The 17,007-nt window shown below is 32.1% G+C and overlaps 1 protein-coding gene across 1 annotated transcript in view; it reads left to right on the top strand.

Annotated features, from left to right (window-relative positions):
- The window catches only part of LOC145661733 (chymotrypsinogen B-like), a 215,205-nt gene that overhangs the window by 47,764 nt on the left and 150,434 nt on the right, over positions 1 to 17,007 (top strand). The window contains exon 3 of the mRNA XM_081727067.1: positions 15,929 to 15,979. Within this exon, the coding sequence (XP_081583193.1) occupies positions 15,929 to 15,979 (51 nt within the window). The remainder of the gene's footprint in view (positions 1 to 15,928; positions 15,980 to 17,007) is intronic.

Genomic DNA, 17,007 nt, shown 5'->3' on the forward strand with positions numbered 1-17,007 from the left:
GTAAAATATGCAAGTTTTACCACGTGAGCGACAAGGAAACATGATTGTAAATCACTTCATTAGACGAATGAAGTTCGTTTTTAATAGCACATAACTTTAACAACAAATTAAACGCTACACATAAAATGTATAATACTACTGTATGTTTAAGAACGCAAATTCCATTTTTTAAAGAGAAAATATCGAAAAGTAATTTCCAAATGACAAGTAGCTGCAGACAAATACAAAACACATAGGCCATACTTACGTGTTACTATTACTCGTTTTATTTATTTTGTATTTGCGTTCATATCTAACAATCTCGTATATAGTCAACACCGGCAATATCTCAAGTCTCGTATTTTAAAGATAATAATACTAAGGATTCGAAATTATTGCATGAATATACATATAACTGTTAATTTGATTGTAAATATTATATTTAAATTTTTATGCATTGAGGAATATACCATTAGATAATCAAAATATGAACCAAATGGGAATAGAATTCCCGACCGTTCGTACACAACTTTAGTGTTTTACCACTGAGATAACATCAACACTGATTCGGAGTTCCTTCTGACGAAATATAATTGAAATTCAAAGAGAGTATCATTCAAATCTCTCGCTATTGTTGTTTCCTCCTTTGTGCTTTTCGTCCTACTATGGATGAATTATTTTATATGCTTCATATCTTTACATTAGTTGGAAAAGTTTATTTTACGTATGGAAATGTAGGACTAAAATCTAGTTTCTGCTCGGCTGCATAAATACTGTATTTTCGAAATACTATATTATGTATTGTAATGAATGATACTTTTTCTACATTTGATACAAGTTCTATATATCATATTTCACATAATTGAGAAAAAAAAGCATACAACTGCACAAGATTGTTTGTCGATGCGAGGGGATTCGATTGATGCATCTAATATGTGAGATGTCAGTTCCAGTCACGGGATAAGTTTATGGGAAGGTTTTGCTCACACTTGTTTAAGAATGACAGTTTAATCGAAAAGATTCAGAAGATACTCTATTTTTGGTATACATTTTGAAATACTCTACATGACCACAAAATACACTTTTAATGAAATTGATATAATTGAAGTGTTCCACTTCAAGTTGGTAAAAACTACCTACCAAAAGTTATTTAAAACGGGCCAGACTCCGTGGACATTTGGTATACATTTTGATATACTATACATGACCACAAAATACAGTTTTAATAAAATTGATATAATTAAAGTGTCCAACTTTAAGTTGGTACAAACTACCTACCAAAAGTTATTTAAAACGAACCAGACGTTCCCGACTCCGAAAGCTACGAATTTGACAAAAGTTTAGATGAGTATTTTGATTTCCCCGTCTAGCTGAACTTTGTGGAATGTGAATGGACGATAAACACGAGTTTTGCTTCGATGCTTTCGTCTCCTGAAATAAAGCGGCTGAAAGGTTTTTGGGTCTGCTCACTCACTGACATATTTCCAAACGTCGAGCATATTCTTCTAGCGCCTTCAGTAGCTTGATTCCCTAATTTCTACTACTAAAGCAAATTAGGCCTCAAATCTCCCTTTCTAAACACATGTTCTTTCGGAGATTTATCTTCCTTCAAAACATATACCGAAGCGTGCGATGCACTGAACTACTCTCTACAGACTTAGGTTTGAAAGGAACTTAAACGTAATAATAATCACTTTGAAAACAATAACACAACAGAAGTAACTGCTCTCAAAAAACAGCACAAACTTTATTACTATTTATATCTATTTACTTGTATGGTTTGTAATTGAAACTTATTTGCTTTCTACATCACATAGATATTTCAAAACGTGCCGAAAATATAATAAACATTGATACACTTTTCAATTCTGCTTAATATATCTTGGTCGTGGAAAATATTTAAAATTATTGTTGGTTTCTCTTCCTTTTATAACATTACAGCAATTGCTTTTAATAGCTAACTACAAGTGCTCGCAATTACATAGTTTAAGCAGAGTTACAAACTTCATAAACGATAATTTCTCTGAAATCTCTCAGTTTTGTGATATCAAAGTAATCTGAACGAGAAATGAATTGTTAGTCAATTGCAAACCACACAAGTATTTAAGTGTTATACTTATCTAAATAGCTTTTCGAAATAAAGAATTTTAAAAATCAAATATTTAATACTTGTAACTTTGTTCCTAATCATTGAAAACACATCACATCATACCATGAAATTCAACGTTAAGGTATGTATTTGCATTGCCTTTTCCACCTGCATTGTAATTTAAGTGTTATATAAACTTCCAAATTTTTGTTGTTTGTTATATTACAGAGTTTCCAGTTTGCAGTACTGGAAAAGACTCGATATCTTTGAAACTTTTGTTTAGCAGCAAAATTACAAATGTGTAATAATGTGACGTGCTAACACTTCAGAAATATAAAGTTTTATATTAAGTTGAAAATACTGTGTATTGGTTATTGTTTCTCTATACGTGTCAATATTTCCCTTTCCTACTCTTTAGTTGTTTCTTGCTAATTTATACTTTTCCCTTATTTTGTTTTTCTGTTACCAACTTTGCTTATTATTTAGTCTATGTAATAAACGAAGAGGATGCCACTTCACTTTGTGGTATTTAGAAGTAACCTAACAATATTAAGATCAACTACGTAAAATCTGATTTAGTTAATTGTCGGAAATCATCACATGTTAATTGTCTGTATAAAATGATTATGGAGCATTCTCGTATCGGTCGCGTAATAAGCAAAGTCTCTTGTAGCGCATTGTATCTACTACATTCTTATAACGTAGGATACTATAGAGTATTCATCACATTCTTCTATAAGATCGGAAATATTAAGATTACAATCATTTAGAATTGCCTTATACTATTAGTCATTTCTTACAAAATCTTTTTTCTGCGATTGCACCTAGAATATAATTATGAAATTGATATAGTAAACGTTTACTCTGAGTCTTCACTTTAACTTTAGTTTTCTTCTAACATTATTTACATACTTAGTACGTCTTTTCTTTTTTGTTTTATAATTTGCTTATTCGATGTGTTTCTTTTTTCACGTCCCAAGATTTTGTATTTCTTATACAGTTTTTAATTTCATTGTAGTTATTTTCGTTTAGAACACTTCCTTCCTTTAGTTATATATATATATATATATATTAGGGTTTGATATCGAGGCAGTGTATACCCGTTATTGTACGGCTCATAAGACAAGTAGACCTCTCTGAAATTGCATCCCATTAAATAATAAATTCTTTCGTTTCTATGTAGACTCTAAAGATCTGTTATCAGAACCACGACTTTCCGAATTCCTGGTTAACTGTTGTGGCCCTATAATAAAAAAGTACAAGATCAAATCACTTACATTTTAAGTGACAAAATAAATAAAAGTTAACAAAGTGAAGGGAAATGTGTAAAGAAGTAAAGGAGACTTAGCGTGGGACTTCTAACACGCGGAGCTACCAAGTCGCTCTAGTTGTCATTTTTGTAAAACCAAGTTAATCATTATTTAGTTTTGTCTCCTCGATTGCTTGCAGAAACTGCTTTTTTGTAAAAGAACAACTTCGTATCAATATGAATTTATTTCCAACATGAATATTATGACAATATGGCCTTGTGTTCATCTTGAATAAAGAAAAACACAGTTTCTTACAAGGCTGGCTAGAATATTTATTATAAAAAAATTTAAAACAGAAATGTAACGGTTTCGGAAGTATAGCACTTCCTTCTTCAGACTACACTCTCTATTTCAAAAACCATCTATGAATTTTCATGAATATTTTACGATGAGATTTTGAAAAACTACCGTTCAGTTAGTTTTTCTTTGTTTGATTTTATGTGTCTTATAGTTTTATTTTTCAACTTACATTGCGTGCTGTACGAAAGATACCTGTTAATATAGAATAATTTATTTTGCTGTGTCTCACGTCTTTGCTGCTATACATGCAGCACTGTTTACGAGTTTGCATAAAGTCTAATATTTGAGCACCAACTAGTCGTTATAATTCATAGCATAATTAGACTTCTCGATGGAATCCATGGGCTTCCAGAACGTTTGTAGAAGGTGTTTGATGCTGATGGGCACTATTTTTGATCATCCAGGTACGTCTTAGATGACATATCAATGATCGGAGATGCTGGGTGAAAAAGCGACAAAATTTTTTGGTTCCCTTTATATATTAGATATGCTTAAATTCAAAAGTTGATACAACCTATTAGAGTAACATTTCAAGAATTGGAGTATCAAACTGTATAAGTCTTTACTTTGAAATAAACATTTTCTTAAATATAATATGATATGCCTTCTGCCTAGCGCAATTTAGTACCACAAACATTTTCCCAGGTTTGAGAGAACGTGGTTATCGTTTCGAATGCATGATAAAATTACATTTGTTTGGGAATAATTATTAAATTATTGTTGATTTTATGACATTACAGTATACTTTTCGTCGTTTGTTTGAAATAAATCTCTACAATTTTGTGCACAAGTTTAATTAGTGTTACAAACGGAACTATATTTGTCTTATATCGTGAGTAGTTTCACATACGAAATTTATTAAATAAAATTACTATATACTTCTCTACTCAAAACAGCATTCGTCATTAGATTATATTCTTGTACCTTTTTTTCTTAAATGTAGAATTAAAGGAAATTCTATTTTTTAATTTGAATTAATTTTCTGTTATATATCTAAAATATATTAACAATATCAATATTTCAGCTCCGGTACTTTGGATGGGCACTGCTACATCCATGTCATGTTATCATTGTTGCAGAAGTCTCAAGTTACTGCTTGAATATTTGTAATAATTTAGCACTACTAGTGTCAAACACCAAGTAATAAAGGTGGAATTTTAAAATTTTGTTTAACACATAAAGTTAATTACTACATTTTGAGACGTTAAGTTTGAAGTGAAAATAGCTTTAATAATGTTGGAAACGTTCAGTAAGTAAAACATTTTTTTTTCTACTTGGGTATTTATACAGATTTAGAAATTTCCATATTGAGTTTAGTAGGTTTAAGAGCATGACATATTATTTGGCACACTGTATATTTTATTATAGTTCGATGTTGCTTGTATATACAGGAAATCACTTTCCAATCTAAGCTTCGTAGAATCTGTATTGAATTAGCACAACTAAGATCAAAATAATATCATAGCATGATAAAGGTATGACATGTATGAAGTAAAAAAGTCATTATTCTCTGCACGCGAATGGTTTAGCTTATGAGAACTCTGTAGCACTTCGATACCATCAGTACATCGTCAAGCTGTCAAAAGAGCTTCAACTGCCACTTGCTGAAGTGTAGGTCGACGCCTCTGTATCAATTTATGTCTTAGAATCATTTAACAAGAATTTAATATTTTTTGCATTCTTCATATATAGAGAACTTTGCTTTATTTCTTCCAACCAAGTGTAGCTTCAGATTACATAGTAAGGTATATTCTTGCTTCGACAAAGTTTCTGATCTAGTGGTGTTTTCTGAAGAATTATACTTTTGTGAAAAGAATTAATCTAGAGGTCACATTTTGAGACCAGAATAAACATATTATTATCAACGCATCCGCCAATGTGTCTGAAGTATGTCTCTGGAATTAGAGTGTTGTTCACTCCAACTGAAAATTAGAGAACACAAACGAAAATCTTGAGAACTGGACCTGTTAATGGAACACGATACTATTCACATCATGAAAGTTTATTTTCTCCTTACTGTAGCGAGTTCTGTCTTTGTTTAAATGGCTAAAACCACATGCTCTTATAAAACAATTTATGTTGAATCAACAAAAAAGTATCTACATCATGATTTAGATTATCGATAGCGATTTCAAGTGTAGGTCGACGCCTCTGTACCAATTTATGTCTTAGAATCATTTAACAAGAATTTAATATTTTTTGCATTCTTCATATATAGTGAACTTTGCTTATTTCTTCCAACCAAGTGTAGCTCCAGATTACATAGTAAGGTATATTCTTGCTTTGAGAACGTTTCTGATCTAGTGGTGTTTTCTGAAGAATTATACTTTTGTGAAAAGAATTAATCTAGAGGTCACATTTTAAGATCAGAATAAACATATTATTATCAACGCATCCGCCAATGTGTCTGAAGTATGTCCCTGGAGTTAGAGTATTGTTCATTCCAACTGAAAATTAGAGAACACAAACGAAAATCTTGAGAACTGGACCTGTTAATGGAACACGATACTATTCACATCATGAAAGTTTATTTTCTCCTTACTGTAGCGAGTTCTGTCTTTGTTTAAATGGCTAAAACCACAAGCTCTTATAAAACAATTTATGTTGAATCAACAAAAAAGTATCTACATCATGATTTAGATTATCGATAGTGATTCATAAATTTACGTCTCTTCGTATATGCCTGTTATATTCTCGGACGACTGGATAAGTAGAGTAACCTTCTAACCCGTTAGCCATATCCTAAACCTTTTAAGTAAGAAATAATTGCTATAAGAACTGATTTCTTTTCTACTAATATTGTCGTGGGCATTGAAAGGTGAACATTATATAATCATGAAGGTAGCCAAACTTTGTATTTTTGTTAGCAGAACTCTCTGCAACCATGCCAACTTACATTTTATGTTTTCTTTCGTCAATGTTTTGAATGTTCTCTCTCCATTATATGTTGTGTTCCTTTCTAAGGCGGAATTTTCCGTACTTTTTACAATACGTAAACCTTGCGTTATACCTGTTTTCATGCTCCGCTTGCTTGGTGTTTATAACGACTCTATAGAAAAACGTCGTCAACCTGGTTCGTCTTGTAAAATATCAGTTACGAAGCGATAATTACTTTTTCTTTATGCACAAATCAACTCAGATATTCAAAGATTATTAGTCTCACCTTTATTGCTTGATATGTCTTAAATATTGTTTTTAAGACCGTAAAATACATAAATTTACTTGACTAGGTCAACACATAACATGTACATAGCCATAACTATCCCATAATAATCTCTTACATATATTAAAAACATTCTTCTTTTCTGTTAATTTAAAATGAACATTCCACTAAGTATATTACATATTTATGAGCACTTTTTGCCCACGGTACAGGTAAATATTATACAAACTAAAGTATTTCGTTATAGAAAATGTCGCCCGCCAAAGGGACTGAATATAAAAGTCATGAGTAGGCTTGGCTTTTATATTCAAGAACCACTGGTCTGATTAGATTAATGTTCGTACATTACATATGTTCTTTATATTTTGATCACACTTCGTATATATCTTCATTATTTTTTTTTGTTTATCCCTCATATATATATAAAATATTAGTTATTATCATTCACATAAATACATTTACAATAAATCTTTGATTTCATTAATATTTCTCTTTTATTACATTATTATTTATTCTTTATCATTAAAAAAAACATCGTCGCTTAGGAATATAATTAACGAGGGTGAAACACAAATTATCAAGATTACTAGTTTCGATCATTATTACAAACGATGATGTGACAAATAATATTTGTTCTTTTCGGGCGCATTGTATAACAAATAAATTAGATGTTGCAATTGTAATGTATACATAGTAGCACTAAGATGTCCAAAATAAAGAAGAATTTCACTCAAGGTAGTCATTGAATAATTGATTTTATAGAATGGATCTTATTCTTAACATAATCTTTGATAATTAAACACAAATCAATCTGATATAAAATAATTTTTGCCTTTAACTAATTATAAATTGAATTATGATTCTTCACATTAATAAGAAAGAATAAAAAATCATTTGAAAATTATCATTGATTAATGAGAATTAAAGAGAATTAAATTGAATAAAAATCATTTGAAAATCAATTTTCCAGTCTACTTAAAACTCTATTTAAGCATTTCAAGTATTTTTAAGAATCGTTTTCATTATTGATATTAACACATAAACTTTAAAATGAAATTTACAAGAATCTATAACTAACATGAATTTAACCTAATTTCAGTAACGGTAATCAGGTTACATTCGCACTTGCTTACGGTTCTAATAACGTACACTGTACTGCGCTATCATGATTAGGTTCTACATTATATTGTACATGTCTTTCATCGTGATTTTGATGTTGATATGAAATCCCATCTCTTGATCTCCAATTACGTCTATTCACGTAGTTCGCTGCATTTCTGGAATTTCGCTCAGTACTTCGATTATTTTTATATCTATTGCGGTTGAGTGATCTGACATCATAATTACCATGATTAGTTAGGTTAGGCGGAGTCCCTACATAACTTTGTCTATTTTGTTCATTTTGGTTGCTAGAGTATACTCGTCTTAGGTTCGGTTCATTATTATTATTCACACTTCGGATATTCAAATTCCGAACAGGGACCAAATGATCTGAATTATTCTTATTTTTACCCATTCCTGATTGTGTTAGATTCATAGCATGGTATTGAGTTTCGTAGCATTGTACAAGCATTAATAAATGACTGAAACTCATACACTGTGTGGAAAATAAGATCTGCTGTAATTTAAATGGAAGCAAATTGCGAATCGATGCAATTATTCTTGATTCCGATTGCAAGGGATTAACGACCTTTAATTCATTATAGACATTTACAACAAACTCTACAATAGATTTGTGCAATCGAGGATTGAAATGTTGATTTCTAAGAGTGGCATCTCTGTTTGCCAGCAAAAAGTCATTTTCATAATTCGCGATCAATGCCGCTTTAAATTCCTCATATGTACTAATGTGATCACGTATTGCCTTAAACCATAAGGAACAAGGTGGGAGTAATACATGGGGTATTAATTTCATGTATTGTGATCGGTCGATAGACATTATACTGCATTCGTCTTGGAACTTCTCTAAGAAAGAACTAGCATTTTCATTGCACTTACCACTAAATTTACTCATGGCTTTGATTTCGCTCATCTTGACACTTAACTTTACCTTTCTTTTCTCACTCCTTGTTCTTGTGGTGTAATTGTTCCGGTCCGTAGCGTGCTGTGTCATGATACCATTTATATTTCGTTCATCAGTGATCTTCGGACAATTTTCCTCTAATATAATATCCTCCTCAGATTCCGGCGAAGGCGTATTTATATCCGGTGATTGGGGAAACTCGAAGCGATCACTGCCCCGATTATTGCGATAAATGTTATCTCTAGCCTGTAACGTTTTAATTTCTTCCTGCATAGTAGCCAACTGGATCTTTTGATGTTTAACGGAAGATTCTATTAACGTTAAATCCTTTTTTACAGCACAGATTTCATGATTTTGATGATCGTGCTTTTCTTGACACTCATCGGCTAACCTTTTTAACTTCTCTTCAAACTGCGAGGATATGTCGTTCATCACCTGGACAATTGTTTGTTTCGTATCGTCAGATTTCAGTTCTATCCGTTCTATTCGTTTACTTAATTCTTCATACTGCTTGCTAGCTTCGTTAAATTTCAGTTCTATCTTCTTTTCCATGGTCTGGTTAGCTTCATAGAACTTCTGTTCCATGTTTGTGTTAGATTCATTGAGCTTCTGTTCCATGGTTTGTTTTATCTCAGTCGTCATTTGCATAATTTGTCGCTGCACAGCTAACAAAAGTCGATCCTCAGATGACAAACTTGGTGTTGCACTCATTTCACCTGGATTACTGGTATTAGATTCCTGTTGCACTATTTCACTATCCATTTTTCGTTTGATGACCTTACCGCTTCGTAATACGGTTAAGTTCGTATTCATAAATGGTAATATCTAAGTAAATTCAGCCCTACTTTCCTTCTTCGGGAACTGAATTTTCAAAAGTCCCGGGTTTGGTAAACCAAATTTTTATAACGACTCTATAGAAAAACGTCGTCAACCTGGTTCGTCTTGTAAAATATCAGTTACGAAGCGATAATTACTTTTTCTTTATGCACAAATCAACTCAGATATTCAAAGATTATTAGTCTCACCTTTATTGCTTGATATGTCTTAAATATTGTTTTTAAGACCGTAAAATACATAAATTTACTTGACTAGGTCAACACATAACATGTACATAGCCATAACTATCCCATAATAATCTCTTACATATATTAAAAACATTCTTCTTTTCTGTTAATTTAAAATGAACATTCCACTAAGTATATTACATATTTATGAGCACTTTTTGCCCACGGTACAGGTAAATATTATACAAACTAAAGTATTTCGTTATATGTTTCCAAAGAATGTTCAAAAAGTAATATAGTAATGATTGATTGATGGCTGATTGTTTAATACAATTGAAGTTGATTAGACAGAGTAGTGTCTTGATCCTAGTAATTGTCGTGTATTAATTTCCATTTTACGAAATATTGGTAATATTATTCTCGAATAATTGATATCGCTAGTTAAACCTATTTACAATTAGGAATACTACTATGATATATTTCAATATACTCAGAATAGGATAAGTATCAGTGACGACAAATGGCTACGAGGTTAAAGCATAATTTCTTCTTGTAATTTCAGGTATCATTTACTTTAGGAATGCCTAACAATGGCGGTAAGATATTTATTTAAAATATTTAACGCTTTTAGATTTACACATATGTTTTTCACTATTATGTACTTAAAATTGCGCTTTTCAGTTCATATAATACATACTTGTCAAATATTTCTTAATGTGTTGGAACAGGTTAACTCTAAATACATGTATATGTATAAGTCTGAAGTTCCATCCACAATAAACATTATGTTTTTATTTCTACCTAAATGAAGTTAAATCAATTTTTATCTGACAACAAATAGAACCGTATATATGCAGTTATTTCAGAGCTGAATATATTATATAGCCCAGAACATATCAGTACTTTTTAGAGGTGATAAACAATGTTCACATTAATTAAAGTGGAACAAAATGTGGCATTCAAAATAATATTAATAATTTCTTAGGAATTATTATATATACTTCCAAGTACTACATATATACATACAAAGGTACTTGGCTACTTTTGGAATTCTAATTGTCAGTGCAATTTAGATATTATTTTATTAAGTCTTTAAATAAAAATACTAATGTTATAAATGCTTTGTAAAGCATGATTATGTTCCACACTCTTCTTTTTGTTCTCGAAAATAGTGCTCAATTTAGAACACATTGTTGAAAGATAATCGGCTTGAGTACTTGGGGAAGACAACAAGAGCTAAGAAAAAGATTTCAGTGAAAATAAAAGATAGCTCTTTTTTATTACGAAAATTATTAAACTTCAAAATAAACAAATTGAAAATCATTTCTATCATCAAATTTATTTATTGTATGCAAAACATAATTGCATTGCAGTTTCAGTCTACGTAAAAGACTAAAATATATAACAATTTGTTATTGATTTTTATTTGTTTCGAAATATATTGTAAGAAATTTATAAGCTCGAGACAAATTTAAATTTGCTCGTCATTTTACTTGCTAGTCTAAAACGTACCTCATATATTTGTGATTTTTAACATATTTATCAATATACATATTATGATGTTTTAAATATTTGTAGTTCTGCATTGCGAGTATCTATTAGGGCAATATTATAAGATAAACCAAAATTCATATGTTTCGTCATCGTTTGATAATTTATTTTCAAACACTGAGCAAATAACCGAAAAAATTCGGAAAATGTCCATATATCTTTCACTCTTTCAATTGCTACAGTGGTCTTACATCAAGTGTTGCAATTTAGATTCATGGCTGAAACTTCATGACGTTTTTACAAACAGCAACAGTAAATAATCTAAAGTCAAGTTACAAAAATATCAACTGTGTTTCTTATAATTAGGCGAAATTATAAATTACTGCATATTTTTTATGTATGTGAAGTCACTATTGTCTTTGCTGGTAAGATTGGTCTAATCGCTCTGTCATAGATTACCGAATACCTATCGGTTCTTTGTAATATCTGGATAGATTTTACACGTTCCAGCGAGGTACATAATTCCCAAATACCGACACCATTGACAAGAAATATCGTTGTATTTTAAAAGTAATATGCATTTGTATCAGGTAATTTAGGATCTTGTAGAATTTGAATATCCTCAGCATTCAGTTTTGGCGCTCCAGTAACACCTTTGCGTCGTGATATCAAGTACATGTAGGTGACATAATTTCTGTCACTTAGATTTCCTTGATCATGTGGTCATTGAGCAGGAGATATTCTGTGTCTTCTCGTTACCCTTAGAAGCATTATTCTCTGCACAATGTATACATTATTTTATTTTTGTATTATGTCTACTCTTGGGGCGCGGTGTCTCAGTGGTAGAGCGTTCACCTCTGGTGCTTGGGGTTCCGGGTTCGATCCCAGCCCCCGTCAAGTGAACTTTGTGGTGGACAAACACCGTGCTCGTGGGTTTTCTCGGGGTTTTCCCGTTTCCTCCCACTTTCTTCATTCCACCATTTCACTCATCTCTCATCATCACCGTCTCCTTTAGTCTAACTGGCATAAACGTGGGACGTAAAACTCAAAGATTTCAGTTTTTCATGTCTACTCTTATGTGCTTATGTGCTTGTCACAAATCCCTTTATTGATGTTAAACTTGATCTTAAGTACAATATAGTCGTTCGTAACGGTATTTAAATCGTCTTTTTTGGTGGGGTCATAATCTTAAATTTTATTTCTTTTTCTGCTATTGTTTCAATGTTATGTACAAAGTCGTAGTTCACGTCCACCCATAGATCTAGATAATTTATTGTTTAATTCATTTTATTTACTTAGCTTAAATTTTAATACTAGGGTTTATTTCGAACTAATGCAAAATAGAAATTATTTCATCTTATTATTTGAAAGATTCTTATTTCTTTTTCATCAATTCTCCAATATCTCAATAGCTTTATCATTTTTCTCTTCTAGCTGTATTCTCGACAACCACTATTTATAACCATCTGCCTTTCCTATTAACTAGCTATTAACTGCATTTGAGTCTGGATTTCCAAAAAATGGTTGTATTACGATTTCAAAGAAAATATATCTACCCGAATATTCCATTAGACATTCCTTCTTAGCGGTAATCTCTATTTCGTCTCCAGAGCACACATATTTATTTCTTGTATTCACACAGTAATTAAAATTGTGTGAAACAGGTATTTAAGAATATTTACTATCTGAAAATTTTCAAAGACAAAAGGAACTACAACCTCTTGAAGACTTCAGAAATATGATCAAAGATGCCCATAATGTACGTTTTTTTATAGCGCTCTTTTTTCAGTTTTTCTTCTGTTTATTTATAGTATTCTTTATAGGTTCACAGTTTTCGAATCCATAGTACAAACTACAATACAATATAACGTATTTTCATTAATTATTTGAATCCGTGTTCGGCAAAGGCTTTTCTTACTAGATTAATGAGATAGATAGGTGTTTCAGATTTAATTTCTGTTTTCCATTCATTTCACCGTAGTCCAAATCTGATGTCAGCACACGGTGTCTGATTGAAAAAGAATAGGTATGTAGATCACCAAAATTTTCAGTTTGAATGACACCAAAAAGGGAGAAAGGAAGTAATGTGAAATATAAAATACTCCATGGAGTGAGAGTAAGATACACAAATTAGTTGGCAACCATAAGAAGTACAGCAAGAAGTATGAAAGATCATAAATATGTTTGCAACCTCGGTCCCGGGTTCAAAACCTGCTCCCGCCAAGTGAACTTTGTGGTGGACAAACACCTTGTGCATGGGTTTTCTCTGGGTTCTTCCGTTTCCTCCCACTTTCTTAATAACACCATTTCATTCATCTCTCATCATCACCGTCTCCTTTAGCCTAACCAGCATAAGCGTGGGGCGTAAAACCCAAAGATTTCATTTCATTTCATGGTTGCAACCTGAACACAGCATTGCTAACTCAGTACAAAAATATTATTAGAAATACAAAAATAAAAAAGTAGTGTGGAGGTGTGGATAATGCAAAAGTAACAAAAAAAAGAAAACATGGAAAACTGATTGACATGCTTAGAATGTTGGAACAATATTCGTTTATTAAGATTGCACACGAAGAAAACAAATAGAGGAAAGTGTTTCAGAACAATTCTCACCTGTTATAATTTAACCGCAGAAGACGTGAAGGTCGATAATGATTGCGGGGTAAAAACATACATTTCTTTTAGTGAGCCCAAGGAATCGAAAGAAGCAATCATACACACCCCTGCAGTATTTTTGTTTTTGTCTTCTACCAACATTCGGAAGACACTTGGAATGTCCAGTATGATCAGTGGAATAGTAATGTATGACGATTGTGGTAATGAACAAACAACTGCTGGCGAAAGAAAAATTGCACGTTACCTAGGTAAAATCCGATATGATAAGTCCAATGTTTCGGTTTACGAAAGTGTGCATGCTTCTGAATTGGCGAATCAGAAGAAAACTACATGTTGTATAATGTTTGTACATTTTCCAGGAATGAACGTCTTATAGAGCTAAACTCCGTTAGGAGCCTTCACGTTGTAAGGGTTATCATCCTTACCTGCTGCTCAGGGGATAACCAAAATCTGAACACGATCCTTTCCCTTCAACTCATGTCACAAGAGTTCCTCCAGAAAATTTGCAAATCGCGTTTAGTCATATTCGCTTATCTAACTGGCTACATGCATATGCTTTCACAACACATTGTCTATGCTGGCTGGAAAACTACAACTGAACATATAAACAGAAATTTACGTAAGTGGAAGCAGTGTGCTACCCAATTACATGCATAATCATATATCATGTGTCATCGCTGCAAATCATTTCACGACACCGAAGTTTGCTTTTTCGCTCTTAATGTAAAGAGTTATTTATTAAATGTAAACTGACCTGCAGTAATAACCTGTTGTGGAGCAATCTAGCGCTATTCAATGAAATGCTGATTTTATTATCAAAGTATGTGCTTGTTCTTTGGACTACTGCGGCATCAACGTATACTCTTGTACTAATTTGATACGAAATCTTGCATGCTATTATTATTTTTTTTTTGGTTTTGTTTGAAGCTCCTTTCTTTTGAAAATAAGCTATTAGGTAGACAAGTTTCTTAATATTCATCACCAAAATATGTATAGTGCGGTCGTGAATGTAGCAGAATGTTGTTGCGAAATGTATTGTGATGATATAGTTACATATAACATTATTATGTTGTGTTTATAAGAATTACCTAGTTCTGATACTACGACATATCAATTATTAAACCAGAAGGACATATATTGAGGATACGTATGTTTGGAATACTTCCTATAGATCTTATATGCATCGGTCAAGTAATTGTTTGGAAATTTTGTGGATGGTTTCTTTCATGATGATAGAGTATTTAACAAACTTCTGTTTCAATGTGTTCAACGACTGGAATTAATTCTATCAGCAACGTCTTTCCTTCTGGTAACGTTTCCTTCTGTATCATGGCCGAAATCACTTCGAATGTACTCTACAACAAACCGTTCTTACATATTTGCGTTTTCATCTGTTCTGTAGAGAAGCATTATTCCAAAGTTCGGGTTTTCTACTACATAGTGTACACATCCGCTAAAAGTTTTACAATCACAGATTGTTTCTTTTTCTGTATAAATGTTAAGCATGCATGCATATTAGGCATCAAATAACAACTTCATTCTATTCTATGGAAGATACCAAACCTTCGAGATCGATTACACACTCAGATGCACCAGTAATTGCTGACACTTGCTCATACTACAGCAACTACCGGAAATAATTTATCTTGCGCCTTACGTTTTACACTTTTTCGCAAACTGTGTACTTCCACAAATACTTCATATCTCTGTGGTCCTAGAATACACATTACATTACGTCTCTTTTTGTTTTGCAGCACACACATCAACTGGTTTTGTTCATACTTTCGCGCCAGCTACGCCGGTCATTTTCTGTGTTTAAACTATTTGCATCTGTGGAACTGTACGGATTAACTTTTGTATCTCTAAAACTTAATATATATGTCCAATCTGTGAAATTATTTTGTCTAAGATAACATTTAAAATTACTTTTACATTATATGTATCTCTATGTAGATGTTCCAGCAGCAGCAGCAAGAATTTTTAAAGGAGATACTGTAGAACCAGGTATGATTAACTTACTTTTATAATGTATATATTACTATGAATACATCTGCTAGAGTTACAGAAATGTTAAGGATATTCTTTTTCCTCTTAAACATTGAGAAATTATAGCTCTATATTTTAACTACAGGTTTTGGACTAAAATATGAGCTTTGCAAGTAGAAAAATAGGTTACTATTGCAACTCCAATAAATAACTAACTAAATAAATAAATAAATAAATATACCCCCGTCTGGTACCACGAAAATATTACACTAAAGGTAATATAGGGTCAAATTTGACCCCACTTACAAAAAATAACTATACAAATAACATTATCTTCAGAATTATATTTCTTTATCCAGGCATCTTTATTTAAGAATGTGAACAACGTTTTCATTATATTTCAATATCCATGTGCTATTTTAATATAAATGTTTTATGTACACTCGTCTTTAGCACATTGCACATTTGCATCAAATATTCAGTATTTCTGTAATTGTTCCTTTGAAGTTCAGGTTAATCATCCATACACACTTTGCACTTAATAAGGTTCTTGCTATGCTGTTTGCTGCACTTGATGCAGAATGTAGCGTGTTTTTTCTCATTCCCTCGAGGACACAGGTAGCACCGCCCAACCTTTCAATACCGCTCTGTACAACTTGGTTGTGAAGGATTGTTGGTTATGCTCATACCACTGCTTTCAATGACTTTCGTCACTTCCTGGGGCTCCTGGGAACCAAGTCTTTTCTTTGCTTGTGAGGTGATCACTCGAAGAGACAATTCTTTCAGATACACACCTTTGGTCTTCTTTTTCTTGATGCGAAGTCTGGTACGTTTTCAATGAAGATTAAGTGGGCACTGAGAGCGGCGTTATCCAGAATTCCATAGAAAAGGCGCGTGAGTTATCGATTGGTCTTTCGTGATGTGGTGTAAAGAACACACCTCTTATTGTGGCTGTTAACTGCACCCTTGTTCTTGTTGTAGAAGTGGTTGATCTATTCTTTACAACTATCCTCTTCTCTTTTACTTTCCGGATGCATTGTAAACAA

Source organism: Thermobia domestica, chromosome 10, assembly GCF_964235325.1.
Source record: "Thermobia domestica chromosome 10, izTheDome1.hap1.1, whole genome shotgun sequence".
Taxonomy (NCBI): Eukaryota; Metazoa; Arthropoda; class Insecta; order Zygentoma; family Lepismatidae; genus Thermobia; species Thermobia domestica.